A 25,286-nucleotide genomic window follows, 5' to 3' on the forward strand; every position below is an offset into this window, starting at 1 on the left:
ACATATGCTGTATTTAAATAAGGTATACAGTCACATGGTTCAAATCAAAACGGCATAGAAAGGTTTATAGAAGAAAGTGTTGGGCCATCTGGCTGACTCAGTCAGAAGAGCATGAAACTCTTGATCTGGGGGTCATGAGCTCAAGCCCCAAGTTGGGTATAAAGATTACTAAAAAAAATTAAAAATTAAAATTAAAAAAACAGAAGTCTCATCTCTATCCCATATCCAACTACTTGAAAAAGCAACTACTTGAAAAAGTTTTTGTAGCTTTCTGGAATTTTTTTTTTAAGATTTTATTTATTTATTCATGAGAGACACACAGAGAGAGAGGCAGAGACACAGGCAGAAGGAGAAGCAGTTTCCACACAGGGAGCCTGACGTGGGACTCAATCCCGATCCCGGGTCTCCAGGACCATGCCCCAGGCCCAAGGCAGGCGCCAAACCGCTGAGCCACCCAGGGATCCCCTGGAATTTTCTTTTAAATTTTTATTTATTTATTTTTGAGAGAGAGACAGACAGAGACAGAGACAGAAAGAGAGTTATCACTTGAGCACAGCATGAAGGGAGGGGTAGGGTAAAGTGCAGAAGGTGAGAGAGGACCTTAAGCTGACTCCCTGCTGAGTGCGGTGCCTGACAAAGGGCTCAACTCACAACCCCAAGATCATGAGCCAAACCCAAGAGTCAGATGCTTAACTGACTAAGCCACCCAGGTACCCCTCAGAATTTTCTTATGCAAAGACATACATTCTCCCTCCTTGTTTACACAAAAGAGTGCATTCTATTGACACATTTCTGCACCTTTCCTCTTTCCCTTAATAATATACTTGGAGGTTTTTCAACATTTGTATACCAAGAGCTTTCTCATTCTTTTATACCAGGTTAAATCCCATTGGATGAACCATGATTTATTTAACTGGTCTATCACTGAAAGGCAGTTGGGTTGTTTGCTAGAAAAACCCTGCCTGCCTCACCTGACAGAAAGGCTCAACAGGCAGTCAAGGTAGGTTTCTAAAAAGAGTGAGGAGGAGGAAGGAGACACTGTACTTCCCAGGTGGGCTGAGGGCAGGCCTTGAGGGAAAGTGGGGAGGGAAGTGGGAGCAAAGGTGAAGTCTTCCCCAGTTCTCTTGGGGTCTGGGTTTTCTGCTGAATTTTCCTCTAGTGCTCCTACCACTCAATGCTCTGGCTCAGGTCCCTCGCCCAAGTACCTTACTGTTGGCCTTACCATAGCTCTAGGCCTGACTCGGCCTGGGTAACTTCCCAAGACCCCTTTGTGTAGAGGGAAGCATTGTTGAGGTGTGAGAAACTGGGGTCTGGCTCTCTGGACCTACACCTTCATTGGCTCTCCACATTGCACCCCCAACCTCAACTCCCATGGCACCTGGTCCAGGACCATGAGCAGTGACTGAAGGGCTCAGTGGCCTTCAGCTGGCCCCAGGTCAGCATCCATGTCTGCCCCCTGGCAGTCTCTGGGGCCTGAACCTAGGCTGCCTTGGATGGGTGGGGGATGGGCTGAGGCTGGTAGGTACTCCTTCTCTCACTTTCCACCCTCATCAGTAGACCACCTCCTGTGGTTCCTGTTGTGCAGATCTGAGAGGACTTGCCAAACTGGTAGGGCCTTCAAACTGTGGATGAAATACCGCCTGTGAAATCCAGGAGGACAGGTGCAGGTGGCTCCCCAGTGACCAATGTCACAGAGCAAGCTAGTGTTGGAATGCCCTTGGGAGGGGGTGAGAGGGTCTTGCCTCTGGCGCAGACCTCTACACTTGCCCTGTTGCTTAGCTCAGGTGCCCTCAGGGATACACTGGGTGAGGAGGACAGAAGATCTGGGCTTGGCAAGGAGACAAGAAACCCAGTGGAGTCTTGTAACTGCTGCCTCTCTCAGGCTGTGTCCACCTCTGACTGCAGCTTTCTGGTAGGAAATGGATGGACATGGCCTGGCCAGTGATAACAATGCTTCTGGCTTGGGTGGCTGCTTTGTGGGGTGCTCAGTCCAGGATTCCAGGGCCCAGGATGGACCTACTCAACATCTGCATGGACACCAAGCACCATAAGACAAAGCCATGCCCTGAGGACTAGCTACATGACCAGGTGAGGATGGAGTGGGGTCAAGAGTTGGGAAGAGAGCTGGCCCTAAAAATGGAAGAAGTCAGGGAATGGGAAGATCAGCTGTGGGGAGCAATAAAGTCAGGAGGGTGCCTGAGGTGATCCTTATGAGGCCACCAAATATACTATTGTGGGGGGGCCATTTCTCTGGCCCCCACTGTGTTCTAAGAGCTCTCCTCATACCTTGTCCATGAATATTCCACCTACTTGGATGGTGGACTCTACTCAAACAGATGAGGAAATAGGAAATGAGGCCCACAGAGGGCATAGATATAGTGTACATATGTGTGCATATAGACATACTCGCATACCTTGGTAATCGAGAGGCTCGTCGTTAGCACGGGCTAGGACAGGATCAGGCAGTGCCTTTTCCAGCCTTAAATATGCCCGGCCCATGGAGCTCAAAGACAATGTACAGGGGAGACAGGCCCCTCAAGATCATGATGCAGCAAACACAGAGGAACAGTCCAGGTCCTCCACCCCCATCATGTCCTGACAAATCAGATAACTCTGGGAAGACTTCCCAGGAAAGGTGCCATCAGCCTTGGCCTTGGAGGATGAGTAAGAGTTTTCCAGGAAGACAAAGCAGGAAAGGGAAGCCTAGCAGAGAACAGTTTGTACACAGAGGGTGAAAGCACAAGCAGTGGCCAGCGGAGTGTGACCGGAGCCAAGGATGCTGCTGCCCACAGAGAGGGGCCCTATTTCATAGGAAAAGCCCCTGAAGCAGCTCAAAACCTGGGCTTCCGGTTGAACTCCAGGCTTCTGACAGATGCCTGTCCTTCATTCCCTCTCATATGCTCCTCGGCTCCCCATGAGGTCTCATGTTGCTAGAAGGTTGGGGGGGGGGGGCTGGAGGTGTCCCCAGGGAAAGCTGCCATGGACTGATCCAGGGACTGGAAGTGAAAAGTGGGAAGCCCAGAGCCCCATGACTTCTGAGTCATTTCTGACGTCTCATTTGTGGTGTGGTGGTGGTGGTGGTGGTGTGTGTGTGTGTGTGTGTGTGTGTGCGCACACGCGCACACGTGCTAAAATACACATAATATAAAATTTGCCATTTTAAGCATTTCCAAGTTCCCGGTTTGGCGCCATGAAGTCCATTCACATTGTTTTGCAAACATCACCAGGATCTATCTCCAGAACTGCTTCTCTTCCAAAACTGAAAGTCTGTATCCACTTCTTCATTTTCAGAACTTTTTAAGATCTAGAGGGTACTTTTCAAAACCCTCTGGAGCACTTCTTCTTGGCCAAGAAATGGCACACAGACTTTTGAGGGAGCCAGATGACTAGAATTCTGAGGGACAGGGGCTATAATGGGAATGCTTATCTGTATAGGAGCCCCTACTATAGGCCAGCAAGTGCCTTTCATTATAATAATTCACCCTTTTGGAGGCAGAAACCACTGATTGGCTGGCAGGTCCAGGATTAGGTACATGAGGTCTTGCAGAGCCACCAGGAGTTGGGGAATCTGAGGAAGAGCACGCATGAAGTCAGGGGGGCCTGGAAGCATGTTCTATGCCAGCTGGACTGGAGAGAAGTTAGGTGGTTGGAGATAGGTGGGTTTGGTTCACCCTCCTGGATTTTCCTTGTTTCTCCTTTATTGCCCAGAGTTGTCACATCTCCCTGGTGGCTTGGTCCTGGGTGCTAGAATTCATCTCTGAGATTTTAAGCAATTGGCTGAAAATCACTGAGCTCTGGAGTCCCACCTTGGAACTATTTCTACAGAGAAACCATCACCATTTCCACTGTCTTGTCTGCCTTGAATTGACCTCTCTTGGGACGGCCTCCAGCATTGTGTCAGGTCCACCTTGGGGTTCACGTGCAAAACATTGCCCCCTCTGTTCCCTACTTTCTGGACCTATCTGGAGTCCCCAACCTGGGAGTCCAGACCCTAGGAGACCCAGATCAGCCCCCTCCATCTCTGTCCTCACCATAGCTTGGGGCCAGGCTCTCCTCCTCCCTGCCCTGAGTTCAAAACTGGATCCCACCATTTACCAGGGATACAGCTTACATAAACTTTGTAAAAATTAAATGAATGATGCTTTTGCTAGAATGTCAAGGGCATAAAGTGCAAAAGCCTCGGGAAGTTTGCACTTGCCATTTTCTGCACCTACAATGTTCTTTGTCTTCCTCTGCTCCTGACTAAAGCCATAAGCCCCATAAAGGCAGAAATTTGAAGAAAAAAAAAAGGGCAGAGATGTGATATGTTTTGTTCACTCACTGTTGTATTCTCAGCACCTAGCACAATGCGGGATTGATAATAAGTACTCAGTTAATATTGGCTGGATGCAAAATGAGTAATATAAATAACCCGAAACACGTGGAGTAACTTGTAAGTCATTTAGAGCTGCGGAAATGATTGCTTCCGCAGAGAGTGGTTCCCAGGACTCCCACATTTTAAAAACTTTCTTTTAAAATCTCTGTTATAGGGTTGCCTGAGTGGCTCAGTCTCAGCTCAGGTCATGATCCTGGAGTCAGACCAAGCCCTGCATTGGCCTCCCTGCTCAGTGGAGAGCCTGCTTCTCCCTCTCCCTCTAACTCTCCCCCAACCCCTCATGCTCTCTCTCTTTCAAATAAATATATAATTTTTTAAACAAAACTCTATTATAATTGCCTCTACCCCAAGGGCCAGGCATAGCGGCGCCCTCCCCAGCAAGTATTCCTCTGGACACCCTACCTGGGGCTGAGGAGCCAGAATTTGAAGGAGATGGCTGTGGGGAGCGGGGCAGTTAGTCCGGGTCTCCCCCACGCAGTGCACTCCCTGGAGGAAGAAGGCCTGCTGCACCGTCAGCACCAGCCAGGAGCTGCACAAGGACACCTCCCGCCTGTATAACTTCACCTGGGACCACTGCGGCAAGATGGAGCCCGCCTGCAAGCACCACTTCATCCAGGACAACTGTCTCTATGAGTGCTCACCCAACCTGGGGCCCTGGATCCAGGAGGTACGGGACTGCCCCTCACCCCCACCCAGCAGGCTGCCATCCAGCTTGGACAAGGCCATGGCTGCCCCCACCCCTGGCTGAAGGGAGCCCTCCCTCTTGGCCTCCCACGCAGGTGAACCAGAGCTGGCGCAAGGAGCGCATCCTGCACGTGCCCCTGTGCAGAGAGGACTGTGAGCAATGGTGGCGGGACTGCCGCACCTCCTACACCTGCAAGAGCAACTGGCACAGGGGCTGGAACTGGACCTCAGGTGAGGGCTTGGGGGTGGGGAGACGGAGGGGGGCTTTGAGGATCTGGGATTGGGTGAGGATTTCTGGGGGTGGCCAGAAATGAGCTTTGGGCCCGGGGTGGGGGGTGGGGTGAATGTGCCTGCCCTCTCTCCCCTGCAGGAGTGAACAAGTGTCCAGCTAGGACCACCTGCCGCACATTTGAGGCCTACTTTCCCACGCCTGCAGCCCTGTGTGAGGGCATCTGGGATCACTCCTACAAGGCCACCAACTACAGCCGGGGGAGTGGCCGCTGCATCCAGATGTGGTTTGACCCGGCCCAGGGTAACCCCAATGAGGAGGTGGCGAGGTTCTACGCAGGGGCCAGGAACGCTGGGGTTATGCCCCAAGGGATTGAGCCTCTCCTGCTCAGCCTGGCCCCCATGCTGTACCTCTGGCTCTTGGGCTGAGCCCCTCCCACTGCCAACACCTGCACATCTTCCTTGTCTGCAACCAGGCCTGGTGACCTGGGTTCAGCCCAGCTCAGCACTCTCATATAAAGGGGGCCTCACAATGTCCTGGTCATTGGTTCTTGTTCCAAGATGGGTCATATGGGGTTCCTTTGACACCCTATTTTAATAGATCCATGTGTATCTTGTGTCTTGCAAATAATGTGGCCATGAGTTGCTTGGGAGGACATGCCTCACTGCTTTATCATTCCTATTGAGAAGGCCAAAGAGGGACTGTGACTAGCTTGAAGTTCACCAGCAAGTAGGGGGGAGAATCTGACCCCTTAGTCTGAGGCTCTTACCTGTTTCAGGCTTACCCCTCATGCCAAGTTTGTCAGTCCCACACTACAAGGGGATGAGGGGATGGGTGCAGAAAAAGTGGGAAGAGACTGATAGAGGAGTTCTCAGGACCTGGTGAGAAAGAAAGTTTCTTTCCCCTTCCTTCCCTTACTAGATGTGGATTAGGGTGGAGATATTGGTGTTGGTAGTGGGTGAGGAATCCCAATGATCAACAACAGCATTGCTTTCCTTTTTAAAAAGCACAGTTGCTGGGCAGAGGGAAAGTTTCAAGCAGACTCCACGCTAAGCATGGAGCCCGATGTGGGGTTCAATCTCAGAACCCTGAGATGATGACCTGAGCCGAAACCAGGAGTTAGGTGCTCAACAGACTGAGCCACCTAGGCGCCCCTGCAGTGAATACTCTTACACGTAGTAGGATGTCATACTTGAATTCCAGAAAAGGGATTGCTGGGTCAAGAAGTATATGGATTTATAATTTTGATAGTTACAACTTCACAGGGGTTCTATCAGTGTGGCTCCTCCACCAGCGATATATGAGTGCCTGTTTCCCCACAACCTTGTCAAACTTTTGATTTCCTACTAAGCTGATATTTTTTGCTAAACTAATGGGTGGGAAAAGGCCAGCTTGGTGTAGATTTCATTTGCCATGTCTTATCATGAGAACACAGTTTTTGAGATCTTCCTTATAGATCTATTGAGATTTGACTCATTCTTTTCAATTGTTGGGCAATATTCCAGTCTACGTAGTACATGTCACATTTAACTCAGCTTCCTACTGATGGATATTTGAGGGAGAGTTTTCTTTTTTTAAGCTTCTATTTATTTATTCATGAGAGACACACAAAGAGAAACAGAGACACAGGCAGAAGGAGAAGCAGGCTCCCCATGGGGAACCTGATGTGGGACTTGACCTGAGCCAAAGGCAGACACTCAACCACTGAGAGCCACCCAGGTTCCCCGGGAGGGGTTTTTTTTTATTATCTTGACATCATTAAAAGGCACAGGCCAGTTATGTTGTAGAATATCCCTTATTTGGGGTTTATCGGTTTCTTTCTCATTAGATTGAGGTTATACACTTTGGCCACAAATATGCCCAAAGCAATACCATGTCCTTCTCAGTGTATCATAACAGAAGGCATAGGGTGGTGAGTTCACCCATTTGAACTAACCATTTGGTTAAGACTGGGTCCATCAGGTTTCTCCACTACTTTTTTCCTCTTTGTAATTTGTAAATATAATAAAGGCAGATATTTGAGAAATGGAGCTATCCTATTCATATCAAACTGGCTCCCATGAGTTTCATTAACTGACGGACATTCTTTAAAAAGTAAAACACACACCAAAAATGTCTTATTATGTGATAGCCCCTCTCCTCCAACCCTTTAATGCTTTCTCATGGTATCTGTTGGAAAAAAACTTCAGTGGCATAGAAAGTCCTGCTCTCCACCCCTATAGACGACTTAGAGCTCATTTCCAATTGTTCCCCTTGCACACCGCAGAGGTGAGCTCCATTCACTTTTCACTTTGCACCTTTATTCCAGCAATTCTCTGTGTTCCTGGAATGTTCTTTTGTCCCCTGCAGGCTGGCTCCTTGTAGCCACTTAAATTTCAACCTACGACTACCCACTAACATGACTTCAGACCACCCAACCAAAAGAGGTCATCCAGGCACTTCCTTATCACATCGCTCTTGTCCCTTTGTACAAATATCTACTGTGTTTATCATATGCTATTTATTACCTAACAAAACATACACTCACAAGAAGTCTATAAGAGCCAGGGAGGTTAGAGTAGGCTTCCAGAAGAGTCCTGTTTGCAAAGCAGAAATTGGTAGGAGGAAGAGCATTCCAAGGAGAGGGCTCAGCAAGGACAAAGGCTTCCCAGGATGGAAGTGGAAGCAGAAATTTCTAGGTGGCTGAACTAGAAATTAAGAGGGCAAGGGCAGGAACTGAGGCCAGAGGAGAAACAATGGATTTGCAATCCTTAGGCTGATGCCCTGAGGGCCTCTCACAGAACTTTTCTTTCTCTCTTCCTGGAAGAAATCTGGCTTGGAATGGGACTCAGATCCAAAATGTAGCCTCCCCTGGCTGTCTGGGAGCTGCAGTTTCCACAGTTAAGAAAATAGGCGACGGGCTAGCAGGACTCAGGAAAAGCTCCAGTTTTGCCCACCCCCACTCCCCGCAGCCTGGGACCTCCACCTGTGCAGATCAAACACCTTTCTATTATCTTTGGTCACAGCCTACAGATTGGGGTCTACAGGATGCTGATGGCTCACCTTGCTGATATTAAAAGTCCGGTCCAGGCGGATAATTCTCAGGATGGGCTCAAAGGTGGCTGCTTCACCCTGCCCCTCCCTGCTGGTCAGATAGCCTCCACACTGATCCCAGAGTCAGAGGAAGGCTTGAAGCTCATCAAAGACAGAGACTCCCCACAGATCAGAACTCCACCTTCAAGGGGCTCAGGGCGTGATCCCAGGGTCCTAGGACGAGTCCTGCATCCGGTTCCCTGCAGCCTGCTTCCCCCTCTGCCAGTGTTTCTGCCTCTCTCTGTGTTTCTCATGAATTAAAAAAACTAAACAAAACAAAAAACAACCTCCACCCTCATTCTCATCTCCCATTAGCTGGTGACTTTTAAAGCACTTGGGGGCCCATACCTTTACTCCCTGAGGGGGGGGGGGCTCCAGCCCAGTTAATGATCAGTCCCCAGGGCAGGGGTGGAGGATGCTGGGTAGGTGCAAATTCCTTCTGGAGGAGTTCCCACCTTCGGGCATTCTTAAGTGTCTGGTCTTTCTTCTCCAATCCACAGTAGGCTCCCAGGTTTTATAAAGCCAGAAGAGAGGCGTGAGGGGTCCGATGGCCCTTCACCTGCTGAGGTCTTCTGAGGTTGTAACCCTTCCTGCTTGTCACAGGATTCAAGTAAGGATGGCTCCGAGGGAGAGGAAAAGCAGGGCGGGCATGAGTCCGGGGTCTCCTAGGAGTCCATTTCTTTGCAGGCCCTTCAGGGCTTGGCTGCTCCTCCAGCAAGCCCATTCCCCTTCCTGTTTCATGGTCCCAGACCTGTGGCCCTCCCCAGGGTGCTAAGGTCCCATCTTCCTTAAACTCTTATTGCTGTCCATAGGCTGATGGCTCCCACATCTGTATCCAACTTGTACCCCTCCCCTGGGCTTTCACCTCTACAACCACTTCTCCCTGGGTTGCACACAGGCATGGGGACAAAACGCATTCCCTCTTGCTCAAGTGTGCTCCTCCCCTTTTTCCCTTTCCCTACCCAGTGGGGCCGCCATGGTAAAAATGGTACCACCGCGGTAAAAGGAAGGTTTGTGCTTGGCTGGAGTGGGAGTGGTGGGAGGGGTCTAACAGGAGACCAGACTCTCAGATGCTATAGAAGGGACACCCGTGTGGGTGGGTGCAGGGGGGGAAGGCAGGGGGTCTGGGGCCCCCAGAGCAATTGAGCCTCTAGGCTTCTGCACGTCTGATTTTACCACTGGAGGTGGGTGATGCCTGGGGCTGATGAGGTTGGAGGACTTGGTGGTTCTATACATTGGGGACTGTAGAGGTCTGTACTCTCTACAGCTGCCTGGGAGCTTAGAAGCCTACACTCCAGCCCTTGCCCTGCAATTGGTTCTGTCCTGATTCTCTGGATCTCATTCTCATCTGTATAAGGACAGGGGTTGGAAGTGGACAGATTAGTTTAAAGAATCCCAGCAACTCAGGCTGCAAGATTTTATCAGACCTGAGTTTGGGGGAGAAAATGGGATAAGCGGGGCCAGGGGACTGGCTTTAGGCCTGCACTATTAATCCACTCCCTCCCACCGACCCATGTCCCCTGGAGGTCTGGCTAGTGCCCACAATAATTAAGGTGCAATAATTAACTGCTGAGTGGCCTTCGTCCAGTGCCAGGCTCTGCTCCTGGGCCACATTCCCTACTGCCTGTCTCCTAGGCCACTAAACCTCAGCTGTGCCCCGGAGGAGGACAAGGGGAACTGTAGAGTGGAGCAGAAGCCTGAGCCAGACCAGGAACCACTTCCTCTCCCAGGTATGCCACTCCCCACCCCTTCAGTAGAGGCAGCACACCCCAAGGTGCTCCCAGCTTGTGTTAAAGAATTTGCTGAACCAGGAGGATCCACCTTGCCCAAATCCCAGACAACCCAAAAGTAGAGGCTGAGGGCAGAGCAGGGGCTGCCCAAGGTTAAATTAACCAAGTCCACCCCCGAAACCAGAACCAGCGGGCTCTTGCCTTTCAGCACAGTGCTGAGTTCTTAGTTTGCTTCAAGTCTGGGGTTCTAGGGTGTGTGTCTTCTGGGTGATGAGGATGATGGTGGTTGGGGGGAGAGTTGCACTGAGATCTGAAGCTGAGACTAGGAAGGAATGTGGGGAGTGGCTTGCAGAGTGGCATAGCTTGCTGGGAGAAGAGAGCTCTGCCTCTAGAAAGCAAGTGCAGGGAGGTAAACCACCCACCAACCAGGTGGGCCCACGGAGCCCTCACCCCAGGCATCCCCCGGTACTCCACATCAGCTACTGCATAAGAATCTCAGCACAGTGAGGGTGCAGAGGACAAAGCTGAAGGAGCTCCAGACTCGAGGGGCCTGAATCAGGCTTGGGTGTTCCCTACTGCATGACAGGGGGCTCATCCTTTAACCGCTGCCAACTGATGGCACCATCTGTACCCAGCTGACTCTCCTCTGTTGGGGATTTCTCCCCACATTTAACCTTTAGATGAGCATACTAAAGCCCAAGATTAATTTGAGTTATTGTCTCCCAAGGTCAAGGGAGAGATGGAGTGTTAGGGCTGAGATGGTGGGCTGGTTGATCTGGACCCCTGTGCTCTCAACTACTAGGCTGTTTCCCCCAAGAACCTGATCCAAAGAGTCACCTGGTGCGCCGGAGAGTCCAGATTGGTCCTATGCTTTCACCCATCAGTGAGTGATTGGGTCATGAGAAGGATAATTGGATTCTGGAATGAACGGATTAGCGAGTGAAAGAATGAGTGAACACTGGAATAGAGTAGCAGGATGTTGGATGGCAGGAAGGTGAGGGGCGAGGGGGGTGAGGTGGGAATTTAGTCCCTGGTTCCATGAGCCCTGGTGGGCAGTCAGCCCAGAGGTGGCCGTCAGCTCAGGCCCTGCCCAGGAAGAAGCCAGAGTTCCACAGGACGTGGGGCACTGGGAAGACAAGGCAACTTTGAGCAGAAGGGCACATATGCTTTTGGGAGCTGTGGGAAACAAATGCCAAATTTTAGGAGAGCCCAGGAACCCGGTGACCCGCATGGTGAGGGAACAGTGGGTCACCTCCCAAGGTTCAGTGTCTGAGCTCAGAGGGCTGAGGGCCTGCATGGGTGGAAGGGAGGCCGGCTCTGGGGCAGGGGGAGGGGGAGGCAAGGAACCTCCCAAGGCCTGGAAGCTGTCCAGCTGGCTGCCCACACCCACCCCCAGCCCTCTGTGCCCTGTGACATTCCCCAGGTCACAGGACCTCTGGGAGAAACCAAATGATGAGGCTGCAAAGGGCTGCAACCAAGGCTGGAAGTTTTTGTTTTGTTTTTGTTTTTTCCAGACCCGGGGGAGGGGCAGAGGGAGAGAAAATCCCAAGCAGGTTCCCATCCACTGCGGAGCCTAACTCAGGGCTCGATCTCATGATCCTGAGATCACAATCTGAGCCGAAATCAGGAGTCAGTCGCTTAAGTGCCTGAGCCTCGTAGGTGCCCCTTGTTTTATTTTGTTTTGTTTAAATAAATAGCTTATCTGGAGTTCCAAAACTAAGATTAATATCAAAGTTTGTACAAAGTCATTTGGCATTAAAATCTGACCTGAAAATTAATGTGAGGTTATTATAGTTTTTTTTTATCCCACCAGTGTAACTTTTACCACCAGAAGGTGCTTGATTGTTGAGTGCGTGTAAATTGTATTACCTTTTACAAAATCCCAAATATTTTAAATTCTGAAACATCTGCCTCCCAGGATTTCAAACAAGGGACTGTGGACCTACGTCAATCTCCTGGCTATTTTGCCCAAATCCCATCTCTTAGTTTCAACACTTGATCTCATCCACCTGAAGAAGTCAGTAACTTGAGTGACACAAGCACCTGGGGGGTTGGGGGGGTGGGAGGGTGGTGTCTCATCCCACCCTTCCCTGAGGCTGGGAAGACTCAGGGGTAGGGATGGGGCGGGACCTGGCCCCGGCTTTCTGGAGGCTCCACCCACCGGGGCTGTTTCCACTCACCTGAAGGCCCCACCTCTGTTTTCCTTGGTGCCACAGACCACAGCTCTTCCTTCAGAGACATGGCCCAGCTGGTGACAACACAGGTGCTGTTCCTTCTGGTGGGGGTGGCCGCAGTATGGACAGCGCGGCCCAGAACTGAGCTTCTCAATGTCTGTATGGACGCCAAGCACCACAAGGAAAAGCCAAGCCCGGAGGACGGGCTGCATAAGCAGGTGAGTGGAGGGCCTGGCTGGAGTGGGGAGAGCTGACTCAGGAAGAGGAAAGTGGAAGATAGAAGCATCAAAGCCCTTCCATGGTGGAGGCAGGGAGACCACCTGAGAGGCCTTGGGTGTACTACTGTGGGGACTATCTGCTTACCACACACCATGTGCCCAATGTTGTCAGTACAATGCCAACAGATCAGCTCTTGGTTGTTGGGTTTCACATTACACAAACCAGGAAGCATGTCCAGAGTGGAACCTGAGAAACGGACACTGGAGAAACCCATCCCAGGTTGATTTTGATTTCAGAGTTCAGACAGGAACTGACCCCTCTTGAGAATCTTGAGAAAGTGCACACAGCACCTCGTGGCTTCTTTTCTGCCAGCCACAAACAGCTCAAGAAAAATGGATTTCTCACAGGCACGAGGCTGGGTGTGAGGCACCAAGATTCACACATCTAGCAAACATTTCTCCTGACCTTTTTATTGGAATGAGGTCTCCTTTCAATGCCAATTATTTTACCACAACCCCTCTAATATCCTGAACCTGTTTATGTGTTTAAAAAAAATCAATATAAAAAAAAATCAATATTATGCCATAACTGTAAAGAAAACACAAAAGGAAAGCTGCTTGCAAAATGCATTCCAATATATAAATGTTCATTTTGACCTCGTTGGCAGATAATGATCACACAGCTTTGAATCAGTGAGCCTGCAGCTAAGTGATGATGTAACTTGACTAACTTCTTCAGCCTATTATATTGTTTTTATTTTATTTTTAAGGATTTTATTTATTCATGAGAGACACAGAGAGAGGCAGAGACATAGGCAAAGGGAGACGCAGCCTCCCTGGGAGGAACCTGATGAGGGACTCAATCCCAGGACCCCGGGATCACAACCTGAGCCCAAAGGCAGATGCTCAACCACTGAGCCCTCTATACATTGTTTTTAAAATGCACATTTTAGGGGCGCCCTGGTGACTCAGTTGAGGCTCCGACTCTTGATTTCAGTTGGGGTCATTATATCAGAGTCTGAGATCCAGCCCTGGGTGGAACTCGGCTCTTGAGTGTGGAGCCTGCTTGAGGCTCTCTCTCTCCTTCCTCTGCCCTCCTGTTGGCCTGCACCTTTTGTGCATGTGTGTGAGCATTCCTGCTCTAAAAAAAATGAATAAAATGCACCGTTGTAATATTTTGTTTTTATTTTTTATTTTATTTATTTATTCATAAGAGACAGAGAGAGAGTGGCAGAGACACAGGCAGAGGGAGAAGCAGGCTTCATGCAGGGAGCCAGACATGGGACCCGATTCTGAGACTACAGGACCACACCCTGGACGGAAGGCAGCACTATACCACTGAGCCACCCGGGCTGCCCAATATTTTGTTTTTATACTGAATTCTAAGCTACGGGTTTATATTCGTTCAGTGTTTTGGATCTGTTCTGAGGTTCCAGTTTATTTGACTTGCTACTGACCCCCAGGTCTTTTGTTACCTTCTTAGTGAGGCTTCTCTGACCATTCTAGAAAACTGCAATTCCCCATCCCTCTCTCCTGCTTAATCTCTTTTCAAAGCAGTTATGCTGTGATAAGTAAGTATTCATTGTCATGTCTCCAGTTTCTGGGTTAGAGTAAGTAGGAGCTCAACAAAGATTTGAATTAATGAATTTTGTAATGCCTGCACTTCCCCCAAAGAGCATGCATTTCCCCCATGGCAAGCATTTCCCTGAAAGACTGTGTTGGGGGATCAAAGACTAAAACGGGAGAGAGAGACTGGAGATCCCTGGGTGGCTCAGCGGTTAAGCGCCTGCCTTCTGCCCAGGGCATGATCCTGGAGTACCGGGATCAAGTCCCATGTTGGGCTCCCTGCATGGAGCCTGCCCATCCCTCTGCCTGTGTCTCTGCTTCTCTCTGTGTGTCTCTCATGAATAAATAAATAAAATCTTTAAGTAAAATAAAAAGGGAGAGACTGTATGTGGGGATATTATGGCTGTGCTGGGCGTGGGAGTTAGTTCTGTGTCTTCCCCACCCAGTGCAGCCCCTGGAAGAAGAATTCCTGCTGCTTCGCCAACACCAGCCGGGAAGCCCATAAGGATATTTCCTACCTGTACAGATTTAACTGGAACCATTGCGGATCTATGACACCTGCCTGCAAAAAGCACTTCATCCAGGACACCTGCCTATATGAGTGTTCCCCCAACCTGGGGCCCTGGATTCAGGAGGTATGAGTGTCCCTCCTGGACCCCTCAACTTTATAGAGGAATTGAGCTTCCCAGACACCTACCTCCTCAGGCTGCTTCTCCAGCTCTGAGTCTCTTCTAAGCTGCTGAGAATCCTGAACCTGAGCCCTTTTCCCCTCCTGACCTCTCCCAGGTAAATCAGAGCTGGCGCAAGGAGCGCATCCTGCACGTGCCCCTGTGCAAAGAGGATTGTGAGCAATGGTGGGAGGACTGCCGCACCTCCTACACCTGCAAGAGCAACTGGCACAAGGGCTGGAACTGGACCTCAGGTGAGGGCCAGGGCCAGGGCCAGGCAGGGAGGGAGAGATCTGGAGGTGTGGGGTGTGGAGCTGGTATCTGAATATTTGAGGCTGTGGGCTTGGGGGAAGTGAAGCTAGTTCTGGACCTAGTGGCTGAAAGTTCTCATCTTCCCTACAGGGTATAACCAGTGTCCAGAGGGAGCTGCCTGCCACCCCTTCCATTTCTACTTCCCCACATCTGCTGCTCTGTGCAGTGAAATCTGGAGTCACTCCTACAAAGTCAGCAACTACAGCCGAGGGAGCGGCCGCTGCATCCAGATGTGGTTCGACCCGGCCCAGGGCAACCCCAACGAGGAGGTGGCGAGGTTCTACGCCAGGGCCATGAGTGAGGCTACGCACTGTGTCCTTGGGCCTCTCTTGCTCAGCCTGGCCCTGATGCTGCTCTGGCTACTTAGCTGAGCTCCTTTTATCTCCTGATACCTGCACAGCCCTGCTCTGTTTGGGCCCCACAGCTCCTAGCTATTTACTTCCTGTTTGTTGGCCAGGGAATAAACCAGGCAACCACCGTGTATCACATGAATTATTTGGGTGTGGGTGGGAATGTGACTTTTGCTTCCCAATTGCCATTGATTGAAGCCAGTGAGACTTGGTCAGTTTCCAGTTCTAATACTTACTATGAACTATATAGACGTTTAACTGTTCTGGTAACCTAGGACATATTCATAGCTCTCAATTTCAATTTCTTTCTTTCTTTTTTTTTTTTTTTCTACTACAGCTTTAATCCAGAGCCAGGCCCAGAGTTTTATCATTTGAATTGGACCCAAGTGTGCCAGGGCTGTTTTTGCCCAGTGCTCAGCTCTCTCATAGGAAAGGGGGGAATGGGAGAGCCCAGAATGTTCTGGATGATGGCTGGGTAGAGGTGAAGAGGGGCCAGTAAGAGCCATTCTTCACTAACACCTAATACACAAAGCAGTATCTACCAAGCACTGTCCTAAATGCTTTATATTTATTGCTCTAGGCTATAGATACTGTTGTCTATGTTGCACATGTGTGGAAACAGCCACATAAGGTAAAAAATATGGCTAAAACTTCTGCATAAAAGCTGAGATTCCACCTCAGGCTATCTGGTTCTTGAGAACAAGCCCTTTGCCCCATGGAGTGGGAAAATATGTGTATCTTGAAGGGATAATGGACCTCATACTTGACCAGAGAAGCTGGGCCTGAGCTGGTCTGGCAGAACCAAGAACGGAACCCAAACCTAGACTCCTAGAGCAGGTTACAAACCAACAATCTGACAGATTAGGCAGTGCTTTCACAGTAAGTCTAGTTTTTAGCAGTTATAACAAGCTAAGTTATGTTATAGTAACACCTCAGATATTTCCAAAACAACCAAAGCTTCTTATTCAAGCTGCAGTGCTTACTGTGGGGAATCCAGGATACCCTACATGTCACTCAGGGACCAAGGCCTTGGGAGCCTCCACCTCGTGGCACATTTCTGTGAGACAGGAATAGGAAACTTGGTGAATTCCATATAGACTTTTAAAAGTTCCACCCAACACTAATTTTGATGGCCACATCAGTTCATGACCATGAGGAACTTCAAGGAAGCCAGGAAAACAATGCTAACAAGTTCTTGAAAGGAGAGAAGAATCAGAACAGTTTGTCAAAAGACCTAACATGTTATGCTATTATGGTCAGTTTATGTTTCTGGCATGGCTGTGTTACAAATTTAATTTTTCAGTTAGGTTCAGGTAAGAAAGAGAACCAGCTCTTTGAATCTCTGCAAAGAAATATATTGACATGAAAAGTGGAAAATTCCACTGGCCACCATCCTACGTACATAGTCTTGAAAACAAGGCCAACTGATGTATTGCATTTTCTACAGAACCAGTGATACTATTTACTTACAAATGTGACTTATTTATAGATGTGTTAGGATTACTGAAATTTAAAATTATTATCACCTTGGGCCTGGGTAGATCAGTTGGCTGAGCGCTGGTCTCTTGGTTTCAGCTCAGGTCATGAGATTGAGCCTTGGGTTCGGTTCCTGGCACAGCTCAAAATCTTGACATTTCTCTTCCTCTCCCCCCACCTCTGCCCCTACCCTTTCTCTCTCTCTCTCTCTTAAATAAAAAAATACAATCTTAAAAAAAAAGATTAGTATCAACTCAAGCCAACACACATTTTTTTTAAAAAGATTTTATTTATTCAGGAGAGACACAAAAAGAGAGGCAGAGACATAGGCAGAGGGAGGAGAAGCAGGCTCCATGCAGGGAGCCCAATGTGGGACTCGATCCTGGGTCTCCAGGACCATGCCCTGAGCGAAAGGCAGACACTCAACCACTGAGCCACCCAGGCATCCCTCAAGCCAACATACTTTATTAAAGACCTATTGTGTTGTTTCTGAGCCATATGTGAGAATACTAGTCTAAGTCCTACTTTTTGGAGTTGGTCATCCTCAAATTCTCTAGGAGTCATTAGCTTGCAGAATATATTAAGAATTTTCCATATTAAGATCTCCTCAGCAGTAGTACTGGCATAAGGATAGACATAGAGATTAATGGATCAGAACTGAGTCCTGAAATAAATCCTTATATTTATATTTCATTGATTTTTGACAAAGGTGCTAAGGCAATTCATTGGAGGGAAAGAATAGTCTGTTCAACAAATGTGCTGGGATAATTGATTAATCCATACACAAAAAAGGTGAACTTATCCCTTTAACTCCTACAGAAAATTAACTCAAGGGACATTTGGGTGCCTCAGTGGTTGAGCATCTGCCTTCAGCTCAGGGCGTGAGCCCAGAGTCCCGGAATTGGAATCGAGTACCACAACAGGCTCCCTGGAGGGAGTCTGCTTCTCCCTCTGCCTATGTCTATGACTCTCTGTGTGTCTCTCATGAATAAATAAATAAAATCTTTTTTTTAAGAAAAATAACTCAAAAGGATCATAGACTTGGGACACCTGGGTGGCTCAGCTATTGAGCATCTATCTGCCTTTGGCTCAGGTCGTGATCCTAGGGTCCTGGGATCGAGTTCTGCACCAGGTTCCTCGCCAGGAGCCTGCTTCTCCCACTGCCTATGTCTTTGCCTCTCTCTGTCTCTCATGAGTAAATAAAATCTTAAAAAAAAAGATGAGGATTAAATATAACACTAAAACAATAAAATTAAGAAAACAACGGGCAAAAGAAACACATTTCATCAAAGAAGTTATACAAATGGCTAACAAGAATGTGAAAAGATGCTTAACACCATTAGTCATTAAGAAAATTCAATTCATTCCCCGCCCACTAGAATGTCTTTAATAAATAGGGCAGCCAATAACAAATGTTGGCAAGGCTGTGGAGAAATTGGAACCCTGATATACTGCTGACAAAAATGTAAAATAGTACTGCCCTTTGGAAAACACTGCAGCTGTTTCAAAAACAGTTAAATGTAAAACTGCCTTACGACCCAGCGATTCCACTTCTAAGCATCTAATCAAGAGAAATGAAAATATATATCCACATAAAAACTGTATGAATGTTCATAGAAGCATTATTCAGAATAGCTCAAGGCTTGAAATAACCTGAAGTGTTGATCAATCGGAGAATGGATAGATAAAATGTGTTGTATCCATACAACAGAATGTTATTCAGCAATAAAAAGTAACTATTGACACAAACTAATGTCATGGATGGACCTTAAAAATACTATGCTAAGTGAAAGTCTATTTTTTTAACGAGTATTTATTTGAGGAAGAGCAAGAAAGAGCAAACAGGAGCTTGAGGGGGTGGGGGCAGAGGGAGAGAGAGAAGCAGACTCTCCATGGAGTAGGGAGTCCAATGAGGGGGCTCCATCCCAGGACTCTGGGATCATGACCTGAGTTGAAGGCAGATGCTCAAAGGACTGAGCCATTCAGGTGCCCCTAAAAGTCAGTTTTATGAAAATTCCAGAAAAGGCAAATTTATACAGTCAAAGTAGATCAGTGGTTGCCTGGGGCTGGATTAGGAAATGCAGATTAATTATAAACAGGTATGAGGGGGCATGAAAATGTTCTAAACTCATTTATGGTGGGGTTTTTCCATTTGGCAAAATAACTGTAAACTTTATTTTTTTTTATTTTATTTTTATTTATTTATTTAATGATAGTCACAGAGAGAGAGAGAGGCAGAGACACAGGCAGAGGGAGAAGCAGGCTCCATGCACCGGAAGCCCGACATGGGATTCGATCCCGGGTCTCCAGGATCGCGCCCTGGGCCAAAGGCAGGCGCCAAACCGCTGCGCCACCCAGGGATCCCAACTGTAAACTTTAAATGGGTATGTTTTATGATATGTACAGTGAGTGAATGAATGATTACCTATATGATACTCTCCCTTGCAATGGTAGCATACAGAGAATCTATGATTCTGAATTTCTGTGGGGTGTGTTCAGGAGGGGACATATTCTAAGGAATTCAGCATCTGGCTTCATAAAAATCTGTCTGAGCCAAACTCTATCCCATCATAAACTTTGAGAGATTAGTTGGAACAATGAAGCAATAAAGGAGGGAGCATGTGCTTGGTGTGATATGGACAATACCAGTAGAGATGTTTAGGAGAGTGGCCCATTGAACAAGGATTTTTTTAGAGAGAGTGTTTATTCCAGTTGGCACAAGTATGGTCTACTAAATTGAGGGTTAGAAACCAGAGCCAAGGGAAAGAAAAAGGGCTACATCATATGACTACTCAAAAAAAGATCATGAAGCACATTACCAAAAATACCAGCACAATAACCACAACCATATCTCCTTCATCAACTTCACTAACTCCTTTTATTTTATTTAAAACTCCTTTTATTTAAATTATTTAAAATTATACCTGTTACCTGTTTGTGGGTTAGCATCTCCCTCCATTGAAGTCTTCCATTTTAGGACTGGAATTTTTCTGGAAATCTCAAGTCTCAGAGCTCTGACAGGTTGAATCACCCAAGGGTTAGTTATGGTGGTGATGTCAGATGCTTGAGTCTGTTCTATCAATTATGGCAGGATCTTTAGGAAAATAGAAGAAGAGAATAGGGACTCCTTGTTGACCAGACCAAATGGTCTAGAAACCTATTAATGTCCAATATCAAAGTGAAAGAGAGAAGTTTCTTTGAGGTATAATGCAACAGAGCATGAATCTACTGGTGACTGTTGCATTTTATGAGGTCTCAGTTGATGGCTACTTTATTTTTATTTTTTTAAGATTTTATTTATTTATTCATGAGCGGCAGAGAGAGAGAGAGAGAGAGAGAGAGAGAGAGAGGGGCAGAGACACAGGCAGAGGGAGAAGCAGGCTCCATGCAGGGAGCCTGACGTGGGACTCGATCCCAGGTCTCCAGGATTACACCCTGGGCTGCAGACGGTGCTAAACCGCTGCACCACCAGGGCTACCCAATGGCTACTTTAAAGAGGACATATGATCAGAACCAGGGAAAAGAGAGTTAGCCTTCCCCAAAGTAAGTGTATTTTTGATAATTCTATTTGTCCTCTCTCACTGTCTTGAGCTCTGGGTGATATGGACAGTGTATATATTTAGAAATCTCAAAGGGTTAACAGTCTATTTTGTAAAATATGCACCAAAATTACTATTGATAATAAAAAGTTATTTTATTATTATTATTATTTTTAAAGATTTTATTTATTTGAGATAGAGCAAGTGAACATGGGGTGGGGGAGGGACAAAGGAGGTTGGGAGAGAGAGAGAGTTTCAAACAGACCCCTGCTGATCATGGAGGCTGACTCTGGGCTTGATTTCATAACCCTGAGATCATGACCTGAGCCAAAATCAAGAATCAGATGCTTAACTGACTGAGTCAGCGGTTTAGTGCCTGCCTTCAGCCCAGGGCATGATCCTGGGGTCCTAGGATCAAGTCCCACATTGGGCTCCCTGCATGGAGCCTGCTTCTCCCTCTGCCTGTGTCTCTGCCTCTCTCTCTCTGTGTCTCTCATGAATAAATAAGTAAAATCTTAAAAAAAAAAAAAAAGTTGGGCAGCCCAAGTGGCACAGATTTTTAAAAATCTTTAAAAAAAAAAGTCATTGATAAAGGATGAGCTCCTCTCTTTGCTTTGACATCTTTCCCTACATTGTGGACATGATGAACAGGGCAGTTCTTTACAATACTGATATGCTAATTTTAAAAACATGGAGCATACCAACTATACCTAATTAATTTTAGCATCGTTTCTTGTATCCTTCTTCACTTATGAGTGCCATGCAGTGGAAGAGCAAAGTTTTTTTGTATTTTAGCAACTGCCTGGGAAGTGCCAAGATGATTTTGATTTAAAAGATGCCTTGAGGAGTGCCTGGGTGGCTTAGTTGGTTAAGCATCTGGCTTCAGCTCAGGTCATGATCTCGGGGTCCTGGGATTGAGTCCCGCACTGGGCTCCCTGCTCAGCAGGGAGTCTGCTTCTCTTTCTGCCCCTCCTGCCCCCACTTGTGCTCCATCTCTCAAATAAATAAATCAAATCTTTAAAAAGGTGGGGGGCGTATGGGTGGCTCAGTCAGTTGAGCATCTGCCTTTGGCTCAGGTCATGATCCTGGGGTCCTGGGATAGAGCCCCACATCGGACTCTGTGCTCAGCAGAGTCTGTTTATCTCTCTCCCTCTGCCTCTTCCCCTGTTTTGTGCTCTCTCTTAAATAAATAAGTAAAATCTTTAAAAAAAATAAAAGATGCCTTGATAATTTTGTTATCCTGAACTTAAGGCCTGATCTTAGAGAAAGGAAACAGAAAAAAGTATTGTCTGGAAATAGCCTTAGCCTTGGTTGTGTTATTAATAAGAAAATTATATATATATATATACATATATATACATATATATATTTATTTATTCAAGAGAGACACAGAGAGAGGCAGAAACATAGGCAGAGGGAGAAGCAGGTTCCTCGCAGGGAGCCTGATGTGGGACTCAATCCCTGGACCCCGGGATCATGCCCTGAGCTGAAGGCAGACGCTCAACCACTGAGCCACCCAGGCACCCCAAGAAAATTATATTTTGTAACAAATTTTGTCATTAAAAATTTTAACTTCTTTGGAAGAGAGGAAGCCTATTGTTTTATATCTTGACCCCAGAGGATGATATGAGTTAGTACAAAACCCCAAAATCAACACGCTTTCTAAGAAGTGAAAGTTCACATTCACATTATGTAAGAACCAAAACTCTACTGTAAGGGGAAAACACACAGGAAACCAAAATAACTTTTCTTTTCTTTTTTTTTTTAGGTTTATTTTATTTACTTATTTTTAAATATTTTATTTGTTTATTCATGAGAGACACAGAGAGGCAGAGACACAGGCAGAGGGAGAAGCAGGCTCCACGCAGGGAGCCCGATGTGGGACTCGATCCTGGGTCTCCAGGAGCACACCCTGAGCAGAAGGCACTCAACCACTGAGCCATCCAGGAGTCCCAAATAACTTTTATTTCTCCATGTTAAGGGTAGACTATATACTCAAAGATCATTTCTCTTACGAGTGGCCATAGTATTTAAAGCCTTGTACTTTTTTTAAATAAACATTTTATTTATTTATTCAGGAGAGACACAGAGATAGAGAGAGTCAGAGACACAGGCAGAGGGAGAAGCAGGCCCCATGTAGGGAGCCTGACGTGGGACTAGATCCCGGGTCTCCAGGATCACACCCCAGGCTGAAGGCAGCATTAAACCGCTAAGCCACTAGGGCTGCCCAAAGCCTTGTACTTCTTAAAATAGAAGTCTGAAGATCACTTCTGGAATGGCAGAGTAAGGACATCTAAAAATGTGCTCCTCCATAAAAGCAACAACACTGACAAAAATTGTCAAAAGTCAACTTTTTAGAAGTCCAGAAAACAAAGCTTTCAAAACTCAAAGGAGAATTTGTTCAGGAAAAATGGTCAAATGCCAGTAGGAATAGTGAATTTGGTGGTGTTTTGACCAGGTTTTTTCCCATCCTCCTCTCCCCAACCCTATGGTATTTTCCCAAATGCACAGCTTCACACCTACCCTAGCTTTGAAAATCAGTGACCTAGCAGCAGCCACTAGAGGGGGCAGCGTGGGTGTGGAAGTCCCCAAACATTTCTGTCCCAAGAGGATTGTCACTATCTGATCAGTCTGGAAGCTCCCCTTAAGAGTCCCAGTCATAGGGCTAGTCTTTATTTGACCTGATTCAGAGCTCACTTAACTGAGAAACTCTGTTTTGTTTGTCTAAACAATTAGCAGCAAATTATTTGACATCCTGGCTGCTTGAGGCAGGAACACCAGTTGAGGCAAACAGAAGGCTGGCTAAAAAAGTCAGGAGGAATATTGGGGGATGAACTGTCAATAGGAGGCTCTGAAAATCTCTGACCTGACCTGACCTGGGGACCTGGAAATCCACATAGGTTAACAGAACTGTGGGTTTATCCAGGACATGCCTGAGAAGGCCCCAATCTCTCAGTACTGGTGAACTTGAGGTCCTGCTCAAGCAGGAAGTGAGGGATAAGGCAGAGGAAACTGCCAGAGCACTAAAGGCTTGCCTGAACCCTTGGCAAAAAGTAGGAGAGCACCAAGCAAACCACGTAGAAACGTCAGTGACCACATATGACAAGGAAAAAAAGACTTTACAGAATTAACCCATGAAATTTGATAAACAAACAAGCAGCAACAACAGGAAGCCATGGTTAGAGAGATCTGATTTCCAGAGTTGTATTTAAAATACCCAGTTTGGGGGCACTTGGGTGGCTCAGTTGGTTGAGTGTCTGACTCGTGATTTCAGCTGAGGTCATGATCCTGGGGTCCTGGGATCAAGCCCCGAATCAGGCTCCCTGCTCATTGGAGTGTCTGCCTCTCCCTCCCCCTTTGCCTCTCCCCCTGCTCATGCTCTCTCTGCTCTTTTTCAAATACATAAATAAAATCTTAAAAAAAATCTTTTAATAAATTACCCAGTTTTCAACAAAAAATGTGAGACATGTAAAGAAATAGGGAAGTGTGAGTATACACAGGGTGAAAATAGCAGTCAATAAAGATTGTCCCTGAGCAAGCCCAGATGTTGGACTTAATAGACAAAGACTTTAGAAAAAAAAAAAAGACAAAGACTTTAGAGATACCTAAGTGGCTCAGTTGGTTGTGCATCTGCCTTTGGCTCAGGTCACGATCCCAGAGTTCTAGATTGAACCCCATGTTGGGCTCCCTGTTCAATGGGGAGTCTGTTTCTTTCTTTCCCTTTATCCCTTCCCCTGCTTGTGCTTTCTTTCTCTCTCTTGAATAAATAAATAAATAAATAAATAAATAAATAAATAAATAAGATCTTTACAAAAAAAAAAAGACAAAGACTTTATTTTTTTTAAATATCTTTTATTATTTATTTATTCATGAGAGACACACAGAGAGAAGTAGGCTCCGTGCAGGGAGCCTGATATGGGACTTGATCCCAGGTCTCCAGGGTCAGGCCCTGGGCTGAAGGCGGCGCTAAACCACCAAGCCATCTGGGCTGCCCAGACAAAGACTTTAAATCAGCTATTATAAGTAAGAACTAGGGGCAGTTGGCTGGTTCAGTCAGTAGAGTATGTGACTCTTGATGTCAAGATCATGAAGAAATAGAGGAAATTAGGTCTAAAGAATTCAAGGAAATATGAAAATGATGTCTCACCAAATAGAGAATACCAATAAGGCATAAAAATTACTATTTTTTTTTTTTAGAAAAGTGTTATTTATTTACCTGACACAGAGAGAGAGAGAGAGTACAAGCAGGGGGAGCAGGAGGCAGAGGGAGCAGGGAGCATGATGCGGGACTGGGATCATGACCTGAGCCAAAGGCAGACACTTAACCAACTGAGCCACCCAGGTGCCCCATAAAGGATTATTTTCTAGAATATAGAAAGGACTCTTAAAATTTGACAATAAGAAAATAAACAACCTGATTTAAAAATAAGCCAAAGACCTTAATTAGCAGACACCTCAGCAAAGAAGATATGTACCTGGCAAATAAACATATGCAAACATGCTCCACATCAGACATCATCAGGGAAATGCAAATTAAAACCGCAATGAGATACCACTATACACCTATTAGAAGGGCCAAAATCTGGAACACTGACAACACCAAATGCTGGTGAGGATGCAGAGCAACAAGAACTCTCACTCATTGTTGGTAAAAATGCAAAATGAGACAGTCACTTTGAAAGACTGTCTGACAGTTTCTTAAGAAAATTAAACATATTCTTACCATATAATCTGATACTTCCCCCAAAGGAGTTGAAAACTTATGTCCACATAAAAATCTGTACAAAGGGACACCTGGGGAGCTCAGTGGTTAAGTGTCTGCCTTTGGCTCAGGTTATGATCTCAGTGTCCTGGGATGGAGTCCTGCCCGCATTGAGCTCCCTGCAGAGCCTG

The 25,286-nt window shown here is 46.9% G+C and overlaps 2 protein-coding genes across 3 annotated transcripts; both read left to right on the forward strand.

The window, feature by feature from the left end:
* The first annotated feature begins 1,929 nt into the window (after window positions 1-1,929).
* LOC129506581 (folate receptor gamma-like) lies at window positions 1,930-5,716 on the forward strand. Its single transcript, XM_055320356.1, is given in 4 exon segments — window positions 1,930-2,088; window positions 4,854-5,042; window positions 5,155-5,290; window positions 5,430-5,716. Coding segments are annotated over 4 exon segments (771 nt in total).
* Window positions 5,717-8,824: 3,108 nt separating this feature from the next.
* Window positions 8,825-15,590, forward strand: FOLR1 (folate receptor alpha). 2 transcript variants are annotated; one of them, XM_055320658.1, is made up of 6 exons: window positions 8,825-8,970; window positions 9,996-10,090; window positions 12,307-12,482; window positions 14,495-14,683; window positions 14,835-14,970; window positions 15,119-15,585. In XM_055320658.1, exons 3-6 carry the CDS (start codon window positions 12,330-12,332, stop codon window positions 15,397-15,399), a joined length of 759 nt encoding a protein of 252 aa, XP_055176633.1. In that variant the 5' UTR covers window positions 8,825-8,970; window positions 9,996-10,090; window positions 12,307-12,329; the 3' UTR covers window positions 15,400-15,585. The 2 variants fall into 2 exon arrangements, with proteins under 2 accessions (XP_055176633.1, XP_055176634.1); XM_055320659.1 differs by lacking the exon at window positions 9,996-10,090 and having other exon boundaries at window positions 8,827-8,970; window positions 15,119-15,590.
* Window positions 15,591-25,286: the final 9,696 nt, after the last annotated feature.

The sequence above is a fragment of the Nyctereutes procyonoides genome, unplaced genomic scaffold (assembly GCF_905146905.1).
Source record: "Nyctereutes procyonoides isolate TBG_1078 unplaced genomic scaffold, NYPRO_anot_genome, whole genome shotgun sequence".
Classification (NCBI taxonomy): domain Eukaryota; kingdom Metazoa; phylum Chordata; class Mammalia; order Carnivora; family Canidae; genus Nyctereutes; species Nyctereutes procyonoides.